Source organism: Pleurodeles waltl, chromosome 4_1, assembly GCF_031143425.1.
Source record: "Pleurodeles waltl isolate 20211129_DDA chromosome 4_1, aPleWal1.hap1.20221129, whole genome shotgun sequence".
Lineage (NCBI taxonomy): Eukaryota > Metazoa > Chordata > Amphibia > Caudata > Salamandridae > Pleurodeles > Pleurodeles waltl.
In genome coordinates, this window is record NC_090442.1 from 708,440,576 (window position 1) to 708,462,763 (window position 22,188).

The following is a 22,188-nucleotide window of genomic DNA, read 5'->3' on the forward strand; positions in this document are numbered from 1 at the left end:
ATTGGAGGATTTGAACAGGATACAAAAGATTAGACATCATGGACAACGGGAAAAGTTAACTAAAGATGAACGATTGGCATCAAAGAAATTGGCTAGTAATAATAACATTATAATTAAACCTGCAGACAAAGGTGGAAATATTGTGATTCTAAATATACGAAGTTATATGGCTGAGGCATACAGACAGTTAAATGATGAATCCAATTATAAAAAGCTACATCATAATCCTATCAGTCGAATGATCGATCAATTACATTCAAGACTAGATGACTGGTATCAACAATCACTTTTGAATAAAGAAGAATACCAATTTTTGAAGAAAGAAAATCCAACTATACCCACAATTTACTTCCTACCTAAAATACATAAATCATTAACAGCACCACCAGGGAGGCCAATAGTTTCAGCTTGTGACTCATTATATAAGAGAATTTCAGATTATGTAGATTATTATTTAGCACCCATCGTGATGACCTTAAGTTCATACATCAAAGATTCAGGAGATTTACTGCGAATTTTGTTGAATATAGATTGGTCAGATGAATATTTACTGGTCACAATTGATGTTGTGTCGTTATATACATCTATCAATCATGAAATTGGTCTGAAAGCATGTGAATACTTTTTAAGGCAGAGAAGTATTGTGGAGTTTGAGCACTCAAAAATGTTACTATCTATGATAGAATTATGTCTGAAAAATTATATCTTTCTCTTTAATCATGAAATTTACCAACAATTGTGCGGAACAGCAATGGGCATTTCCCTTTCTCCGAATTATGCCAACCTTACAATGGGTTGGTGGGAGAGGGAAATTGCTTGGGGCAAGGACAATGATTCATTTATGGATAAAATTGCACTTTGGGTTCGATTTATTGATGATTTATTTATAATTTGGCAAGGATCACAAGAGGATTTTCAATCTTATTTCAATAAATTGAATAATAATAACATAGGTTTGCAATTTACATGTGAAATGAGTAAATCATCAATTAATTTTTTGGACATTAATATCTATGTGGAGAATAATAAATCAGAGACCACAGTCTCTCGTAAGAAAACTTCAACGAATAGTATTTTGCATGGCAAAAGCTTTCATCCCAAACCTCTCATAAAGAGTATCCCGTATGGGGAATTATTAAGAATGTGCAGAAACTGTTCCAATAATCGGGAAGTTGAGTTAAAATATCAAGATACCATACAAAGGTTCAAACAGAGAGGGTATAATCAGAGAATTTTGCAAAATAATTTAGAGATAGTACGAATCATCCCTCGGGATGAGACATTAATTCCTAAACAATTGAGGACAAAACAGGACAAATTAGGTGAAAACAAAGTTAGAATGGTAATGGTCTATACGAAGGAAAGTGGTCTAATTAGAAAAATCTTATGTAAACACTGGCATGTTATACGAAAAGATCCAGATTTGGGTCCTAAAATTGGCTTAGTTCCATTGATAACGTATAGAAAAGCACCATCATTAAAAGATCATCTCACAAGAAGTCACTTCACCATAAAAAATCAACAAAATTGGTTGACAGAACAACAATCTGGGTTTATAAAGTGTAATAGTTGCAAAGCATGTAAAATTGGGAAATCGACTAAGGTAGTTAAACTATGGAATGAAATGGAATTGAATATTAAACATCGAATTACTTGCAACACAAAATTCACAGTCTATGTAATTGAGTGCCATTGTGGTTTGAAATACATAGGGATTACAATTTGCATGCTAAAGAAAAGAATTTTAGAACACATGAGAGCGTTTCTGCATAAGGATTTCAAACATGCTATTGCTAAACATTTTCAACAACATGAAGTGAACAGTTGGAAAATGCTACGATATTATGGAATAGACCACATTCCTGAACATTAGAGAGGTGGAGATAGAGTAAAAAAAACTTAGACAACTTGAATCCAAATATATTATTTTAATGAGGACTAAGAGCCCTTTGGGATTGAATAACGATGAAGAGCTTTATGGTCATCTTTAAGTTTTGAAAATCTGCAATTATAATTATAATTTTAATGATGTCTTAATAAATATTTGAACAGTTTAATTGAAGATAAATGTTAAAATGATAATTTGATAAAAAATTTCTGTTTATGTGGGTAGAACTATTTTGTGTAATAACCATTGTGGCTAATCCTCAAAAGCAATTATAATTAATTATGTGTAGTATAAAATATATTTTTCCCCCTTTTTTATTTTTGTTGCCAAGTTTTCAAATGCAAAAAATTCAATGGTGATTAATTCATGTAATTGATTGATTGTACCTTCCTCTACTGTACCTTGTTTGGAAAGTTCTAATCGCAATGCTTTTTCTAATTATTGGAGTTTTTTAAATAATCTTTTAGGTTAATTGTACATCATATATTACACATAAAAAACTATCTAGACCATAATGCATTATAATGACTTTGGGAACGAAGTACAAAAAATATTGATAACAGAGAAAGGACTATGAAACCAGGAAGAAGACTGTAAAGTCGAAAGGCGTTGTTTTCTTTTTTTGCATCAAATAAACTTGACAAATTCCTATTGAGCTGAACAGAGTGCGCGGCATTTAATTTTTGTTTACATATATATACATTTATATACACACGTATATATACATATACACACACACATATATATATATACATGTCTGCTGATTTCATTTCATTACTCAAATAGCTCTTACTGAACAAGGACAAGCAATATTATTTCTTTTGTTCATGGCAAAAAGAAAAAGAGACAATAAGAGGCACGAAATTGCCATGACAAGAACCATAAATAAGTCTAAAAAAGTGCTATGAAAATGCTTTGTCCTAAACAATGTATTTACTAAACTTGAGATATAGAATTGCCTCTAAATAAGATATGAGACGATACCTGCTGTTTAGGACACATTGCTCAGCTCATCAGCTACCCACCTCGATCAATAGCTGTTCCAGCTGGCGTCATACCCAGAGATGCAGTGGACAGGAGCAAGAGCCCTCCAGTAGGAGGCTGGTGGAGTGTGGAACCATCAAGCTGACTCTGGCACCGAATACACTTGGTTGACTTGGGTGGCTCATCTGAGGTGATCAGAAACTGCGCAGCACAAGATTGAGGCTTCAGCATGGTGAACTAGATTCTGACTGAGGCACAGTGGGAGAGCCTTTGAAAAGTCTCCTCACTAGTAGTAGTGCCACTCAGGGAAGCTGAGGCACTGACGCATTAGGAACAGCCTCAAAACAGAGGTGGAGCGGCTTGGCAGCCTTGAACGGGTGCTGGGGTCGGTGCAGCACTTGGCTGAAGTTGCTGCACGAGGAGATGGAGATCACTTAACACACAGTTTGGAGCCCCTCAAGCCCCTTGAGTCAGTGCCCAGTAAAGTAACACGGCTCAGGGAAGTGAAGGATTGAGACCTGTGTCGAGAGCGGCCCGCCAGAAGGAGATAGCAGTGAGTGTAGCGGTTGGCAGCTTCTCCACTACCACTATCTTGTGCCACAATGGTGTACTGAGTGTTAGTGACCTCCAAGGACAGCAGCAGCTGTGGCAGGAGGGAGTGTGTGGCCCATGCCTACACTCTTCCTGGAAGGGGTGTGCTTCAGTGGGCCTGCCCTACTAAGAAGGCCGCATTATTGAACTTGACGTGGCCTCAGCCAAGGAAAGTATGCAGGGATGCAAATGCCTGGCTCTCTTCTGGTGGGGAGAGGGCAATCTGATGGGTACTAGAAGATACAGCCCAGTCAGTCGTGTGCTCACATGCTTCTTTGTATACCCCCCACTTCAATACCTATATACACAGGGCGCATAGCGACTAGCAGTATGCTGCGGACAAGGGAACTGCTGGGCTGTTAGAGATGTGGTGCCTGTGAGTGAAGCAGCAGAAGTGAATCTGTGCCAATCCACATTTGCTGGCCAGATGTGTGCTGTTAATCTTTGACCCTCCAGAAGCACAGGACCTTTCGCCCCATCACAGGGTTTCTCAGAAACAAAGGAATCTTGTATAGCTGGGGACATCCATTCCACCAAAACTAACCCTGGGAGTACACCTTGCACCAAATGAAAATGGTAGTGGAGGTGTGGCTCCTGTTGAATATCTCAGACGAGGTTGAATGGAGTACTCCATACAAATCTCCCACATACAGCAAGGGAAGACTATGTCAATGGCATCAGATTGGGAATTCACCCAACGGTCTTCGTCCAGACCATGAAACTATTGCCCAAGAGAGACAAGTGGTCATTGACAGCCTTGCGGGTGACCCGGAGAGACAGGACACAAACTAAGATTGGTTCCACACTTGACATTACAGAGGGAGGGCCTGCGATGTTGATAAGGCCCACTGTCTGCACCAGATGTGGGGGTGGCAGAGGAGCCAGAGGGTGTACAGAATACAATCAAATATGGATTACCCCACTCTCAGTCTGGAACTTAACCACAGGACTACCTTGGCTGTCGACAGTGTATGCTGGACTCGTCTCCATCCGCATTTGTTACTTCCATGTTTACTTAGTTGTTGGGGATTTTCAAGGAGACAGTACTCAATCCATCATAGATAGATTTGACTGGGCCTGGGTCCCCTCCGAGCTTGTGATTACAGTGTCCTTTGATTCTGGCTGCAGTGCCCAACCCCAATACAAAGGGAAGGGAATAGTGCACACTTACACCCGTCCCCACTCATGCTGACCTAAAGATCCTTAGTCTCAATGTCCAAGGCCTCAATAACCCAGTTAAGTGGAAGATGGTATTATCCTTCCTGGAACACAGCCAAGGAGGCATTTGTTTCCTCCAAGAGACCCATATGCTATCCCGAGACTGGCACAGGCTGAAATCCCACCTTTATCCACAGTAATACTTTTCATTTATCTCCACCAAGACTGAAGGAAAAGCCATTCTTCCTGCACGCTTTTTCAAGGGGTCCATTGGAAATAAAGTAGCCAAGAGATGAGGGAGACTATTAGCGCACCACATCCAGGTGGGAAGCTTTCATTTACTGTTGCATCTGTCTAGTCTACGCCCCTAATGAGACTCTGGACCAATTCTTGAAATGTGCAGTATGAGAAATTGTTGACCTTTGAGATCAAGCTGTACTGATGGGGGGGAGACTTCAAACTTTAATAGACAAGGACCTCAGTTGATCAGGATATTGTTATAGCCAGGATGGGACACTCTCCATGGTTGATTCGGAGTGGCTGAAGGAGGCAGGATTCGGGGACTTATGGAGGTAGCTGATCCTCACATCACCTAACTATTCTCCTGCCCACAAAACATACACCCACACACAGACCATGCTGACTGTGTTTAATGGAATAGACATTGGCCTAGGGCCCTGTCCAATCATGCCCCTCTGAGCCTCACTATGCAGGTCTACCTGCTGCATTGAGCACAATGTTCATGAAGACTACGTGAGAGTCTATTGCAATGAACAGACATTGTCAATAAAGTCCTGCGCTCTATCTCTGATTTCCTGGTAACTAACAACGTGGGCAATGTCCTAATTTCAACCCTTTGGGGGACACTAAAAGCTGTAGTGAGAGGAGAATCAATTGCCCTCTCCACAGATAACAAAAATAGACAGCAGGTGGACAAGAAAAAGAGATTAGAGGTGCAAGTGAGGGAATTGGAGGTGGGAGCCCCTGGAGTCTGGCAGCAGCTTGAATCCACAAGGGTCCAGGTGCGAAGCTTTGACATGGACAGGGTGGAATGTGTCCTAAGGGTTGAGATGGCTTTCCACACTGGATGGCACTGAGGTGCAGATGATGAACATACAGCAACCATTTTTAGGGACTTCTATAAGTCTTTCTACAAGGTGCAAGACTTACAAGAAGCAGATATCCATGCCTGTCTTCAGTGGGCCCACACTTCCCAAATGACCACTCAGCAAGGTGACTCCCTTGATAAACCTATATAAATTGAAAAAGTCATCTTGGTGATAGCACAGCTGAAGCTGCATGAATCCCTGGGTCTGGAAAGTTTCTCAACCCTATCTGACAAGGCCTTTCTGTTAGGCACTTGCTCCAACCCTCACCAGGTTATTTAATTGATTTTCAGACAGAGGTATCCTTCCCCGGTGCATGCTGGAGGCTTCAATCTCGGTCATCCCCTAACCCAGGAAAGACGCACGCCACTGCAGCTTGTACAGACCTATCTTGCTAATTAACGTGGATGCTAAACAATGTCGACTCGACCCCCTTCATGCCAGACTGGTGGATCCTGACCAGTACGGATTTACGGGATAATACTAAACGGATCCTACATATAGGGGGTCATTCTGACCCCGGCGGTCTCAGACCGCCGGGGCCAGGGTCGGCGGGAGCACCGCCGACAGACCGGCGGTGCCCCGCAGGGCATTCTGACCGCGGCGCTTTGGCCGCGGTCAGTGCAGGAAAACCGGCGGTCTCCCGCCGGTTTTCCGCTGCCCGTCAGAATCCTCCAAGGCGGCGCAGCATGCTGCGCCGCCTTGGGGATTCTGACACCCCCTACCGCCATCCTGTTCCTGGCAGTTCGCCCGCCAGGAACAGGATGGCGGTAGGGGGTGTCGCGGGGCCCCTGGGGGCCCCTGCAGTGCCCATGCCAATGGCATGGGCACTGCAGGGGCCCCCGTAAGAGGGCCCCGCTTGTATTTCACTGTCTGCATAGCAGACAGTGAAATACGCGACGGGTGCAGTAGCACCCGTCGCACCTTCCCACTCCGCCGGCTCGATTACCAGCCGGCTTCATGGTGGGAAGGTCGTTTTCCCCTGGGCTGGCGGGCGGCCTTTTGAAGGCCGCCCGCCAGCCCAGGGGAAAACTCAAAATACCCGCCGCGGTCTTCCGACCGCGGTACGGTATTTTGGCGGCTCCCGCCGGGCGCGCGGTGACCGCGCCCGGCGGGAGTCAGAATGACCCCCATAGTCAACAAAGCCAAGAGACCGCAAATGGAAATAATGCTTTTGCCCATTGACACTGACAAGGTGTTTGATAGGGTGTATTGGCCATACTTAGATGAGACCCTGAGCAATTATAGCTTTGGGAACAGATTCTGTAGCTGGATGCTAAGCAGCTACAGCAACCCCAAGGCAGTGGTATGAATAAACAAACCACTTTCATCCAACTCTCTGATCTGCAGAGGGACACAACAGGAATGCCCACTTCCCCCTGCTATTTGCATTATATATTGAACCGATTGCACAGAGGGTTTGTGAAGATCCAAGGATTACTGAGATACCTTTTCAGTGAGAAATGTATACTCTAAGCCTGTATGTGGACAGTGTACTGGCAACACTCAAAGACCCCTGTATTCCCTACCACCCTTTCATGAAGAGCTTTAGTAAGATATCTGGCTTTAACCTCCCAAAGTCACAGGCCCTCAATCTATCATCTACACCGCACGACCAGCAGCAGCTAGTTGCCCAAAACCCCTTTACATGGGCCAGTTTCTCCACTCATATTTAGGGACACTGACCTCCCAGACGATCCTAGACACAGCAGTCATTAATTGCTGTGCTCTACTTCACCAGACTAAGGCAGACCTTGCCCAGTGGGGACACTATTGCCTCTCCTGACTAGGGAGGATAGTCGCCATAAAAATGGCCATGCTCCCCAAGGTCCTCTTTCTATTCCAGGCCTTACCACTGTTCCCCTTTCCTGGAGGGGTGATCAAATCTCTCCAAGCAGAACTAAAACATTTTGGCTGAGGAGGGAAATGCCCACTCATGCATCACAACCTAACATACCTACCTAGAGCTGTAGGGATCTGGGAGTACCTAACTTCACTTAGTACAACCAAGCAGCACAGCTTCACTTCCTTCTTGAATGGAATCGGCCCAAAACCAAAAACCATTGGTGCTTAATGCATCAGGTGATAGCTGGAAACCATCTTGCAAAGTGCCATGGAAACAGCCGGCATGGCGCTTATATTCCTCACTGGTCACTACAGATGATCTGGCGGTCTGGTATAAGGTAGCCACCTGAAGAGGGCTGGCATCTTTGCCCTCAACATTGACGCCCAGTCTGGGTAACCCAGACTTTGCCGCGGGCGTCCAGGCTGTGGATTTCTCTACTTAACGGCGCTCAGGCTGGAAAGGAGATCCATGGGACACTTTTTTTTACACTTCGGGCCTATATCTCTTGAGTAACGGACTTTGGTCTTCCTGGAAAGGAGCATCTCCAAATCCAGCATTGGGTGATGCATCCTACAATTTGAAGTGGTGCACAGAGGCCGCTTACATCATATGAAAAATGATTTCTCACTAAAGTGTTGATAAGCTATGATAAGAGCATCATCTATGACCCGTATGTTCCTCTGGTGTAACCTAATGCTGGAGAAAAAACGCCAGGCCAGAAAAAATGGAAACAAGGACTAGGGCGTATGCTTGCGTATAAACTGGGAAGACATATATGACGGCATGTAACTACGTATTGGGATGCAGTCATAAATAATACTGACACACATCTAGACACATAACTCATGTGCTTCACAGCCCATGTCATACTAGGGCTTCCTAATCAACTGACCTTTCCCTGGTGATCTAGACGGGGTGACATATCAGTTTAGAACTAGAAGCTGTACTTCATGCCATACTCTCTTACTGGGGTATGGACACTATCCACACAGACACGGCAACACAGAATATGTAATATCTTGAGCATGGAGAAACTAACCCTTGCGACGAACCTCAATCTAAGGCTTCATACATTGTGCTACTCTGTACGGAGTTTAACAAATTGATATGCCCCAAATATTTGAGACTGCTGCATCTGACAGCCATTGTGTGCAGGAGAAGCTTCTCAGATCACCGTTGTATGGGAAAACCGGTGCAGCACAGACCATGCTACCGCTTATTGAGTACCACGTGGGGAGAGGTGGTGATGGGGAAGGTAGATAGGATGGGTGTGTTGCTATAACTGTGTTCCATGGCATATCTTGGCATGGTCGTTTCCGTTAGATAAGGTTTACAATGGCACTAGTTTGTTCTGTCTTATATTTTATGAGCCAATATAACAGAATTTAATTAAATAAGATATGAGATTGCCTTGATGAACTTCAAAACAAATTAGCCTCTATATGTTTCTTGAAAATGCTCATAGTGCATAGCATGAAGTACCTTCCTAAGCAATATCCCAAACGTATACGAATTATTAAATACCCGTAAGTGGTGCCTCAAATTACCACATGAATTGTGAAATTTCCCTACATAACCGATTCCATGATCACACAAGCTGCAAAAATATCCTCAAAGTAGAGTCGAAAATGCTAACCTAGTTGTCCCTTGTCAAAGGAACTGGTAGTATAAATTCTCTCTTGTTACAGTACATTTTCAGCAGAAACCTTATTGCTATACCAATATTCAAATTGTGGCTGATTGCATTCTGCTTCAGTTTACCTGTCCTGAAGACTGTTAGGAATCCTAGAATCCTTGATCATCCTTATTTACTCAATTTTAGTCGCCCATTCAGTAACTAGTTGCAATACAATAGGCCTTGAAAACAATTTTAAAAAGTTGCTTTGTGCCTTGTTTGTGCATACTAAAATTTATTTTTGAACAACGCAGAAGTTGAATTTAGTTTACAACACACTGCAAATGCTTTATGAAAAGCTTATTAATCTCCAGTGTTATATCTTCCCTCTTTCAGACATAGAAGACCTGCCCTCTGCAACAAGAGCAAATCCAATATCTGTGATCTCCTACATTGGCGGAGTAGGTATGTATCACCTTCAATCATTGTTGTGAATGCGCATGTAGAAACAAGGATACGCTGTAGAATGTTACCTAGTTTGATATTTGATTTCCAAAAATATTGTTGGGTTCCAGGAGCAATATATGATATTTCTTCTTATCCAACAAGCAAATGGTTTTCTATAATTGAACTCCAATTATGTATGAGGACACATAAAGGAGTTCATAATAAATTATTGGCCAAACGCATTTGCTGTTGCACTTAGAGGTGCTGCAGCCCTGGGCCTCACAAACATTTAGGGCCATATGTACGAACACATTTTCCCATAGACACAGAATGGGTAAAACCCTTTGATACATCTGGCCCTCAGATCATACTGCAGTGAATAATAATTATTTTAGCAGGCAAAAATTGAAGGTGGATGTGTGTTCTATGATTTTTAAGTTGCTTTGCACTACCTACTTTTGTGGACCATGGTTTTGTCAAGCCCATAGACTTAGGGTACTGTAAAAGACGTTTATGTGATCAGAACAATCACTCATATTACTGAAACATATAAAGATTAGGGCCTTATTTGGACTTGGCAAAGCTGGAGCACTACCATAACTCGTTCTTATCCTGCTTTATTTAGAGTCGGTGGGGGCTAGGTTTACAACCCAGAGGCCTTCCCAGGCTCAGCAGCTGTAAACCTCTGACATGGTGGCCCATCCACTATTTGGACACCACGTCACAGTGACATCATCCTGCCCTGCTTAGGGACTTTATCTTCCGTCAGCAAAAACAGTTTGCAGAGGGATTCTTTAAAGCTCTGCAAAGCTTCAATGTTGTGAAGAGAGTAGTTGTGACTGTTTCTCCCTTCACAACATAGAGTTTCCTGTGAGCAAGACGGGAATCTCTAAATATGACAGATGGTCCTCAACCAGAGTGGCAGTGTTCATGGTCTGCCCTCCTTTGGTGGGCTGAAGTACTATCTGTCTGTGTCTAACTAAGACCCTAAGGACCAGATCTAGAGTTTCGCAGACAATAGTGCATCCATCAGGGTGGCAAATGACATTACATCCACCACCTTGATGGACTACTGCACACCAAATTTAGAGATAGCACTGGCCCTGAGGTGATCTCTGTACCATGACAGGTTCAAGGTTCAAAACTCAAGTTTCAAAACTTTTGGTGGATGGCCGCCATCAATTTTAATGGACGTCTACCAAACTTTAACAAAGTGTGACTTTGTTATTTAAAAAGCAAAAAACTAATGAACGGCAAACCCAGGTAGTTTTTTTCTTGAATGTGGGAGGGCAATATTTGTATTTTCTCTGTCCATCACTACCAGGTTTTATCTGGTGATGATGGACAGAAAAAAGGACATCATTCTGACCACCCACCCTAACTAGGGCAGGTGGTGTAATGGCCTTCCTCCACCGACTCCATCTGGCTGTTGGAGGAAGCTTTCTTTTGACGAAGCCAATGAGAGCTCTGTAGAAGGAAAGCTGATGCTTCTCCCAACCCTAAATAGGGCAGGTGGACCGTTTTTTTGGGCAGACAGGGTACTCTATTGCATTTGATGTGGAGTATCCTGTCTGTCAAACTATTAATCACCCCCTAAGTCTTTTGTATTTCGTTATGTAACCAATATGTCTTTTTTTTATATTGGGGTAGCTCAACTACACTTCTATCCTTTCATTTGCTAAGGACTGGTCTTCTCTTACGAGAACCCAATTTTATAGCTTTCCATGAAATCCTCTGTGTAGAGGTCCCTAGTTTAGAGGTCCCTTCAGTGTTGTGTTGGTATTCCACATCTGAAGATGAATTAGTTGCTTCTGCCCTAGCAAACCCCAGGCTAGGATTTCACTATATTTGGTTGTTGCCTTATTTCTTGGGCATGGGAATGTCTCTATTTCTGTTATGGAACATTATATTTCTCAACTAGCATTCCATCCTGGTGATGTTGGTGTTTGCTTTCATGAAAATCCACATTTGTGAGCAGTCTGCTTAGTTGCTTAGGGCTCCTCTTCCATAATTCAACTTTGTGATGTTCTGCTCCTCATCTTAGATTTCAGCTCTGCATTCATCCTTTTGGACTCACCTCTTCAGACTTTTATACTGGACTGCATCTTCTTTTGTTATGTTCCTAAACATGTCATATCAAAGGATATACTTAAAGTTTTGCCATCTGGGGCTGTACCACCAGGTTTTCTACCTGAGCCTGACCCTATAATTTTCCTTTCTCATGTCTTATCACATGGTATTAAATCTCATCTTTGAGTTTATCATGCTAGGTACATCTTCAAGTTTTCTATATCCTGTAACTCATTTGGGTTTTCCAGCTCAGATCACACTTGTATGTTCGCCATCTATAGAAGCTGCTTCGTGTTCTCTTATGAATTTGTACCAGAACTTTCTGCATCTTGGACATGCTTCCAAATTCTCCCTCTCTGGTTGCACCATCAAGTTCACACTCACACATCTTACCTCACTGTTCTTCATCTCAACTTGTACCGTTGGGGTCTCTATCTCAAGCGGCACCATAGGTTGATCCTTATCTTGGTTTATCATCCACTGTCTTAGATTGAAGATCTCCATTTCAGATGAACCTTCTGGTTTCTAGCTCACAGATATAGGTTAATCAAATAATGGTGCAAGTGGTGACTGCGTGTGGCAATATGGAGCGAGCGCAATTGTGAAACTGTGAGCCATACTAATTTGTGGGAAATATTAAATTCACCTGAAGTGAAGTAGATTGCTTTTACCTTGATTTCTGGATCATAACTTCATTTAATTATTAATTTGTCTGCCTATGTTCTCTCATACTATCAACTGCATTTGTGGGTCTCTCATGCACCTCCTGCATTCTTGAGCTTACTGTGACTTCTTCGCCCACTATCTATATTTGGCCAGCCTGATTGTACTCTCCACGCACTTTAATGTGTGGCAGTGGAATCCCTACACCAGCTTTCCAATGTGATCGTCCACAGCAGTCTTCAACAGCGTTTTCAATAGTCCACTCCGCTGCCCATTGCCAATGGCATCTACTTTGTTTGTGTCTCTTCCAGTACACACAAGAGATGCTGACCGTCTGCTGAAGCCTCTTACACTGCGCGCATTTTGCAAGTTCTGACCATTTCTTCCTTTCCACTATCTTCAACAGATCATTGCACACGGTCTTAAGTTGTATTGAAGAACTGATTCTCTTCAGATGGATTTATCTTCAGCATCTGTCACTTCATCTTATCCATTGTAAGTTTTATTTCACCAACAGTAATTTACAAAGTTTTTGTCATTTCAGTCTGTTCAGGTCGGTCAGTGATTTGAACACTTTAATCACATGACTGCAATACCACAAAGAGTGGCACACTGAAGTATAATGTGTAAGTCTCTTCTTATTGCAGTTGTTATTCACTGTTCTATACAGCTTCAGCTTTGTTTTTGATGTAAATCAAGTCGTAAACTAAGTCTGTAACTAATTTGTACAGCTAATTTTGTTATTCTAGCCTTTCAACATGCAGAATCTTCCAATTAATTTAAGCAACTAGATAAGGTTGGTCAATGCATATTTAGGCACAATAGATGGTCTAGGATTCTGACTAAATAGGAAAAAGAATTGAGATGTCTACTATGTAGGGAATGAAGGGCAAAAGGTGTGATAACACTTACCATCTTATGAAGCGCTATATTGAGGTGAGGGTTACCTGAATACATTTCAAACTACCACCAAACAATTAGGAAGTATTTTGAGGGACAGAAAATTCTGGTAGTCTACTTCCCCAAGTTCTTTAAACATGGTCCAAATAATCCATCCTGTGGATGTATTTGTAACAGCTCTAAAATGTTTAGCTAAAAGCTGTGAATTTGAGGCTTTACATCACAACTTACTAGGGACCAATTTATTGCAGGATGAAGTTACATCTGTTAGGAAAGAGAGGATCCTAGAATTCAAGTTACAGTAATAAGAAGTGTATTGATCTGCTTGTGAATTACAATTATTTCTATTGACAGTTATGAAAAGGATTGACAATAAAACGTTATGCTTCCACCTTAGGTTATTATAGTAGCTTTTGAAGGTAGCAAAAGTGCTCTCTTAGAGTACTTTTAGGTTTGCATTACATTCAAGGATATAGCCATCAAAGGAAAAGTCTGTGTGCCAAAGAAAGAGATTAAATCAATCAATCAATCATAGTATTTATAAAGCGCGCTATGTACCCGTCAGGGTTTCGAGGCGCTGAGGGGAGAGAGTTCCAGGTCTTGGCGGCGAGGAAGGAGAAGGATCTGCCGCCGGATGTCTTGCGCTGGATTCGGGGTACGATGGCGAGGGCGAGGTTGGCGGATCGGAGTTGACGTGTTGGGGTGTAGAAGTGAAGTCTGGTGTTGAGGTAGGAGGGTCCGGTGTTGTGAAGTGCCTTGTGAGCGTGGGTCAGGAGTTTGAAGGTGATCCTCTTGTCTACCGGGAGCCAGTGGAGTTCCTTTAGGTGAGGGGAGATGTGACTTCGGTGGGGTATGTTGAGGATCAGTCGGGCGGAGGCATTTTGGATACGTTGGAGGCGTTTGATGTCTTTGGTTGGGATGCCTGTGTAGAGTGCGTTGCCGTAGTCAAGTCTGCTGCTGACGAGGGCCTGGGTCACCGTCTTTCTGGTTTCTGTTGGAATCCACTTGAAAATTCTGCGGAGCATTCGGAGGGTGTTGAAACAGGAGGAGGAGACGGCGCTGACCTGTTTGGACATGGTGAGGGCGGAGTCCAGGATGAAGCCGAGGTTTCTTGCGTGGCTGGCCGGGGTGGGTGGGGGTCCGAGGACGGAGGGCCACCATGAGTCGTTCCAGGCCGAGGGAGTGCGTCCGAGGATGAGGACTTCCGTCTTGTCGGAGTTGAGTTTCAGGCGACTGTTGTTCATCCAATCGGCGATGGATTTTAGTACCTCGTGGAGGTTTGTTTTGGCGGTGAGCGGGTCTTTGGTCAGGGAGAGGACGAGCTGGGTATCGTCGGCGTAGGAGATGATGCTGAGATGATGTTGGCGGGCCAGTTGAGCGAGGGGGGCCATGTAGATGTTGAACAACGTGGGGCTGAGGGAGGATCCTTGGGGGACGCCGCAGATGAGGTTGGTGGCTTTGGAGCGGAAAGGGGAGAGACGGACTCTCTGCGTTCTGTCGGAGAGGAAGGATGAGATCCAGTGGAGGGCTTTATCTTGGATGCCGGCTTCCTGGAGGCGGGTCAGTAGGGTGCGGTGGCAGACGGTGTCAAAAGCGGCTGATAGGTCGAGGAGGATGAGGGCTGAGGTTTCGCCGTTGTCCATTTGATGTCTGATGTCATCTGTGGCGGCGAGGAGGGTGGTCTCAGTGCTGTGGTTTCGTCTGAATCTGGATTGTGAGGGGTCCAGGATGGAATTGTCTTCGAGGAAGTGGGTGAGCTGAGTGTTGACGATCTTCTCGATGACTTTCGCTGGAAAAGGGAGGAGAGAGATCGGACGGAAGTTTTTGAGGTCGTTGGGGTCAGCCTTGGGTTTTTTGAGGAGGGGTTGGATTTCTGCGTGTTTCCAGCTGTCCGGGAAGGTGGCAGAAGTGAAGGAGAGGTTGATGATCTTGCGGAGTTCGGGGGCGATGGTGGCGTTTGCTGAGTTGAAAACATGATGGGGGCAGGGGTCCGTGGGGGAGCCTGAGTGGATGGTGTTCATGGTTGCTATGGTTTCTGCCTCGTCCACGTGGGTCCAGGCGGTGAGGCGGCAGTCGCGGGAGGAGACGTCGGGGGTGGGGTCTGGCGGTGGACCGGTGATGAAGCTGTCGTGGATGGTGGTGATTTTCTGGTGGAAGAAGGTGGAGAGGTCGTCGCAGAGTTTCTGGGAGGGCGGGATGTCGTTGGAGTTGGCTTTCGGGTTGGAGAGTTCCTTCACGATGCCGAAGAGTTCTTTGCAGTCGTGGGCGTTGTTGTTGATGCGTTCGGTGAAGTGGGCGCGCTTGGCGGTGCGGATCCGTTGGTGGTGTTCGCGGTTGGCGTTTTTGAGGGCGGCGAGGTTGTCGGGTGTGCGTTCTTGGATCCATTTCTTTTTGAGTTTCTGGCAGTTGCTTTTGGAGGTGGTGAGATCGTCTGTGAACCAGGCTGGTTTTCTCTTTCCTTGGGTGGTGGTGGGTTTCTTGAGAGGGGCAAGGGTGTTGGCGCAGTCGAGGATCCATTGATGGAGGTTGATGGCGGCTGTGCTCGGGTCGATTGCGTCGGGTGGAAGGTTGTTGACGAGGGTGTTGGTCAGTTGTTCTTGGGTGATTTTGCCCCAGCGGCGGTGGGGAGGAAGCTGGATGCGGTGTTGCTCTGTGGTTTTCTTATAGGTGAAATGGACACAGTGATGGTCAGTCCAGTGGAGTTCGGAGGTGTGGCTGAAGGAAATGTGGTTGCTAGAGGTGAAGAGGGGGTCAAGGGTGTGTCCGGCGATGTGGGTAGGTGTGTTGACTAGCTGGCGGAGACCGAGGTTGAGGAGGTTGGAGGTCAGTGACGCGGTGTTGACGTCGTTGGCATTTTCCAGATGGTAGTTCAGATCTCCCAGGAGGATGTAATCCGGGGAAGCGAGGGCGTGGGTGCTTGCAAGGTCGGCGATGGTGTCGTTGAAGGGGGGTCTTGGTCCTGGAGGGCGGTAAATGAGGGTTCCTCTGAGGGTCGTGTTGGGGTCCGTGTGGATCTGGAAGTGGAGGTGTTCGGCTGTCCTGAGGGTGTCGTCCGAGTGGGTGTGGATTTTGAGGGTAGCTTTGTGAGCGATGGCTATACCGCCGCCGATTCCGTTGGTTCGATCTCGTCTGGTGATTTTGTATCCGTCCGGTATGGCGATGGCGATGTCCGGAGACGAGGAGTCGTTCCACCAGGTTTCGGTCAGGAAAGCCACGTCAGGAGCAGTGGTGTCGAGCAAATCCCAGAGCTCGATGGCGTGTTTCCGTGCGGAGCGGGTGTTGATGAGGATGCAGTTCAGGTGGTTGGGGTTGGATGTTTTCGTAGTTGGATTGGTCGTTCTGATGCAGGAGAAGTTGCAGGTACGGCAGGAAAAAGGTCCTTTAGTGTGCTTCGGGGACGCCAGGAAGCATTCAGTGGAGGGGCCCGGGTTGAAGGCGCGGAGTTCGTTGATCGAGTAGCGGATGCGGGGGGCGCAAGGGCCAGGGGGTGTGGCGCTGGGCGCGGTCCAGGCGCGGACGGGCGCAGACGGGCTTGCCTCTGGCGCGCCTCCGGCGCGCCAGCGGCGCGCCCGCTGCGCGCGGACGCGCAGCGCCAGCCATTAAGAAGGGAGGGGGGAGGGAAGAGCAGCTGGGAGGCGGGAGGCGGGAGGGAGCGGCAGATGGGGGCGCGAGGGGGGCGGGGCCGCAGGGAGGCAGCGGCAGGGAACGGGGAGCGCACAAGGGGCAAAAACACTGAAAACGAGCAAAAAACAGCAGTTACAATAAGAAAAGCACACAATCAGAAAAAACAAAATGGCACAATATACGATCGGGGAGACAGCAATCAGGGGGGCACAAAGGGGGCAGAAGCGCCGGCGGCGAGGCGCTGAAAAAAGCGAGAAAAACTAAAAACACTTACGGGACGGCGGAAAGCGGCACACGGGTCAAGTGAAGCTAGTCAGAGCCCACTAGACCCCAGGGATGAGGCGCAGGAGGATGCCTGCGGGTGGAGGAGGGCCTCGAACACGCAAACAGCAGCGTGGTCAGGGGACCGAGGCAGGAGGCAGCAGGTTGGTGCTGCGGTCGTGGGGGGCGAGCTCAGGACCTGAAACAGGTCAGAGGTCGCTCACTCGCGACGCGCAGCGCCAGCCATTAAGAAGGGAGGGGGGAGGGAGGAACAGATGGGAGGCGGGAGGCGGGAGGGAGCGGCAAATGGGGGCGCGAGGGGGGCGGGGCCGCAGGGAGGCAGCGGCAGGGAACGGGGAGCGCACAAGGGGCAAAAACACTGAAAACGAGCAAAAAACAGCAGTTACAATGAGAAAAGCACACAATCAGAAAAAACAAAATGGCACAATATACGATCGGGGAGACAGCAATCAGGGGGGCACAAAGGGGGCAGAAGCGCCGGCGGCGAGGCGCTGAAAAAAGCGAGAAAAACTAAAAACACTTACGGGACGGCGGAAAGCGGCACACGGGTCAAGTGAAGCTAGTCAGAGCCCACTAGACCCCAGGGATGAGGCGCAGGAGGATGCCTGAGGGTGGAGGAGGGCCTCGAACACGCAAACAGCAGCGTGGTCAGGGGACCGAGGCAGGAGGCAGCAGGTTGGTGCTGCGGTCGTGGGGGGCGAGCTCAGGACCTGAAACAGGTCAGAGGTCGCTCACTTCGCGACGCGCAGCGCCAGCCATTAAGAAGGGAGGGGGGAGGGAGGAGCAGCTGGGAGGCGGGAGGCGGGAGGGAGCGGCAAATGGGGGCGCGAGGGGGGCGGGGCCGCAGGGAGGCAGCGGCAGGGAACGGGGAGCGCACAAGGGGCAAAAACACTGAAAACGAGCAAAAAACAGCAGTTACAATGAGAAAAGCACACAATCAGAAAAAACAAAATGGCACAATATACGATCGGGGAGACAGCAATCAGGGGGGCACAAAGGGGGCAGAAGCGCCGGCGGCGAGGCGCTGAAAAAAGCGAGAAAAACGAAAAACACTTACGGGACGGCGGAAAGCGGCACACGGGTCAAGTGAAGCTAGTCAGAGCCCACTAGACCCCAGGGATGAGGCGCAGGAGGATGCCTGCGGGTGGAGGAGGGCCTCGAACACGCAAACAGCAGCGTGGTCAGGGGACCGAGGCAGGAGGCAGCAGGTTGGTGCTGCGGTCGTGGGGGGCGAGCTCAGGACCTGAAACAGGTCAGAGGTCGCTCACTCGCGACGCGCAGCGCCAGCCATTAAGAAGGGAGGGGGGAGGGAGGAGCAGCTGGGAGGCGGGAGGCGGGAGGGAGCGGCAAATGGGGGCGCGAGGGGGGCGGGGCCGCAGGGAGGCAGCGGCAGGGAACGGGGAGCGCACAAGGGGCAAAAACACTGAAAACGAGCAAAAAACAGCAGTTACAATAAGAAAAGCACACAATCAGAAAAAACAAAATGGCACAATATACGATCGGGGAGACAGCAATCAGGGGGGTACAAAGGGGGCAGAAGCGCCGGCGGCGAGGCGCTGAAAAAAGCGAGAAAAACGAAAAACACTTACGGGACGGCGGAAAGCGGCACACGGGTCAAGTGAAGCTAGTCAGAGCCCACTAGACCCCAGGGATGAGGCGCAGGAGGATGCCTGCGGGTGGAGGAGGGCCTCGAACACGCAAACAGCAGCGTGGTCAGGGGACCGAGGCAGGAGGCAGCAGGTTGGTGCTGCGGTCGTGGGGGGCGAGCTCAGGACCTGAAACAGGTCAGAGGTCGCTCACTCGCGACGCGCAGTGCCAGCCATTAAGAAGGGAGGGGGGAGGGAAGAGCAGCTGGGAGGCGGGAGGCGGGAGGGAGCGGCAGATGGGGGCGCGAGGGGGGCGGGGCCGCAGGGAGGCAGCGGCAGGGAACGGGGAGCGCACAAGGGGCAAAAACACTGAAAACGAGCAAAAAACAGCAGTTACAATAAGAAAAGCACACAATCAGAAAAAACAAAATGGCACAATATACGATCGGGGAGACAGCAATCAGGGGGGCACAAAGGGGGCAGAAGCGCCAGCGGCGAGGCGCTGAAAAAAGCGAGAAAAACTAAAAACACTTACGGGACGGCGGAAAGCGGCACACGGGTCAAGTGAAGCTAGTCAGAGCCCACTAGACCCCAGGGATGAGGCGCAGGAGGATGCCTGCGGGTGGAGGAGGGCCTCGAACACGCAAACAGCAGCGTGGTCAGGGGACCGAGGCAGGAGGCAGCAGGTTGGTGCTGCGGTCGTGGGGGGCGAGCTCAGGACCTGAAACAGGTCAGAGGTCGCTCACTCGCGACGCGCAGCGCCAGCCATTAAGAAGGGAGGGGGGAGGGAGGAGCAGCTGGGAGGCGGGAGGCGGGAGGGAGCGGCAAATGGGGGCGCGAGGGGGGCGGGGCCGCAGGGAGGCAGTGGCAGGGAACGGGGAGCGCACAAGGGGCAAAAACACTGAAAACGAGCAAAAAACAGCAGTTACAATGAGAAAAGCACACAATCAGAAAAAACAAAATGGCACAATATACGATCGGGGAGACAGCAATCAGGGGGGCACAAAGGGGGCAGAAGCGCCGGCGGCGAGGCGCTGAAAAAAGCGAGAAAAACTAAAAACACTTACGGGACGGCGGAAAGCGGCACACGGGTCAAGTGAAGCTAGTCAGAGCCCACTAGACCCCAGGGATGAGGCGCAGGAGGATGCCTGCGGGTGGAGGAGGGCCTCGAACACGCAAACAGCAGCGTGGTCAGGGGACCGAGGCAGGAGGCAGCAGGTTGGTGCTGCGGTCGTGGGGGGCGAGCTCAGGACCTGAAACAGGTCAGAGGTCGCTCACTCGCGACGCGCAGCGCCAGCCATTAAGAAGGGAGGGGGGAGGGAGGAGCAGCTGGGAGGCGGGAGGCGGGAGGGAGCGGCAAATGGGGGCGCGAGGGGGGCGGGGCCGCAGGGAGGCAGCGGCAGGGAACGGGGAGCGCACAAGGGGCAAAAACACTGAAAACGAGCAAAAAACAGCAGTTACAATGAGAAAAGCACACAATCAGAAAAAACAAAATGGCACAATATACGATCGGGGAGACAGCAATCAGGGGGGCACAAAGGGGGCAGAAGCGCCGGCGGCGAGGCGCTGAAAAAAGCGAGAAAAACGAAAAACACTTACGGGACGGCGGAAAGCGGCACACGGGTCAAGTGAAGCTAGTCAGAGCCCACTAGACCCCAGGGATGAGGCGCAGGAGGATGCCTGCGGGTGGAGGAGGGCCTCGAACACACAAACAGCAGCGTGGTCAGGGGACCGAGGCAGGAGGCAGCAGGTTGGTGCTGCGGTCGTGGGGGGCGAGCTCAGGACCTGAAACAGGTCAGAGGTCGCTCACTCGCGACGCGCAGCGCCAGCCATTAAGAAGGGAGGGGGGAGGGAGGAGCAGCTGGGAGGCGGGAGGCGGGAGGGAGCGGCAAATGGGGGCGCGAGGGGGGCGGGGCCGCAGGGAGGCAGCGGCAGGGAACGGGGAGCGCACAAGGGGCAAAAACACTGAAAACGAGCAAAAAACAGCAGTTACAATAAGAAAAGCACACAATCAGAAAAAACAAAATGGCACAATATACGATCGGGGAGACAGCAATCAGGGGGGTACAAAGGGAACAGAAGCGCCGGCGGCGAGGCGCTGAAAAAAGCGAGAAAAACGAAAAACACTTACGGGACGGCGGAAAGCGGCACACGGGTCAAGTGAAGCTAGTCAGAGCCCACTAGACCCCAGGGATGAGGCGCAGGAGGATGCCTGCGGGTGGAGGAGGGCCTCGAACACGCAAACAGCAGCGTGGTCAGGGGACCGAGGCAGGAGGCAGCAGGTTGGTGCTGCGGTCGTGGGGGGCGAGCTCAGGACCTGAAACAGGTCAGAGGTCGCTCACTCGCGACGCGCAGCGCCAGCCATTAAGAAGGGAGGGGGGAGGGAGGAGCAGCTGGGAGGCGGGAGGCGGGAGGGAGCGGCAAATGGGGGCGCGAGGGGGGCGGGGCCGCAGGGAGGCAGCGGCAGGGAACGGGGAGCGCACAAGGGGCAAAAACACTGAAAACGAGCAAAAAACAGCAGTTACAATGAGAAAAGCACACAATCAGAAAAAACAAAATGGCACAATATACGATCGGGGAGACAGCAATCAGGGGGGCACAAAGGGGGCAGAAGCGCCGGCGGCGAGGCGCTGAAAAAAGCGAGAAAAACGAAAAACACTTACGGGACGGCGGAAAGCGGCACACGGGTCAAGTGAAGCTAGTCAGAGCCCACTAGACCCCAGGGATGAGGCGCAGGAGGATGCCTGCGGGTGGAGGAGGGCCTCGAACACACAAACAGCAGCGTGGTCAGGGGACCGAGGCAGGAGGCAGCAGGTTGGTGCTGCGGTCGTGGGGGGCGAGCTCAGGACCTGAAACAGGTCAGAGGTCGCTCACTCGCGACGCGCAGCGCCAGCCATTAAGAAGGGAGGGGGGAGGGAGGAGCAGCTGGGAGGCGGGAGGCGGGAGGGAGCGGCAAATGGGGGCGCGAGGGGGGCGGGGCCGCAGGGAGGCAGCGGCAGGGAACGGGGAGCGCACAAGGGGCAAAAACACTGAAAACGAGCAAAAAACAGCAGTTACAATAAGAAAAGCACACAATCAGAAAAAACAAAATGGCACAATATACGATCGGGGAGACAGCAATCAGGGGGGTACAAAGGGGGCAGAAGCGCCGGCGGCGAGGCGCTGAAAAAAGCGAGAAAAACTAAAAACACTTACGGGACGGCGGAAAGCGGCACACGGGTCAAGTGAAGCTAGTCAGAGCCCACTAGACCCCAGGGATGAGGCGCAGGAGGATGCCTGCGGGTGGAGGAGGGCCTCGAACACGCAAACAGCAGCGTGGTCAGGGGACCGAGGCAGGAGGCAGCAGGTTGGTGCTGCGGTCGTGGGGGGCGAGCTCAGGACCTGAAACAGGTCAGAGGTCGCTCACTCGCGACGCGCAGCGCCAGCCA

General features: G+C 49.2%; 1 protein-coding gene across 1 annotated transcript in view; it reads left to right on the forward strand.

Annotated features, from left to right (window-relative positions):
- LOC138288565 (uncharacterized) overlaps positions 1-22,188 on the forward strand; it is a 201,656-nt gene that overhangs the window by 126,790 nt on the left and 52,678 nt on the right. Inside the window, exon 6 of the mRNA XM_069230081.1 lies at positions 9,585-9,653. Coding sequence (XP_069086182.1) covers positions 9,585-9,653 — 69 coding nt within the window. The remainder of the gene's footprint in view (positions 1-9,584; positions 9,654-22,188) is intronic.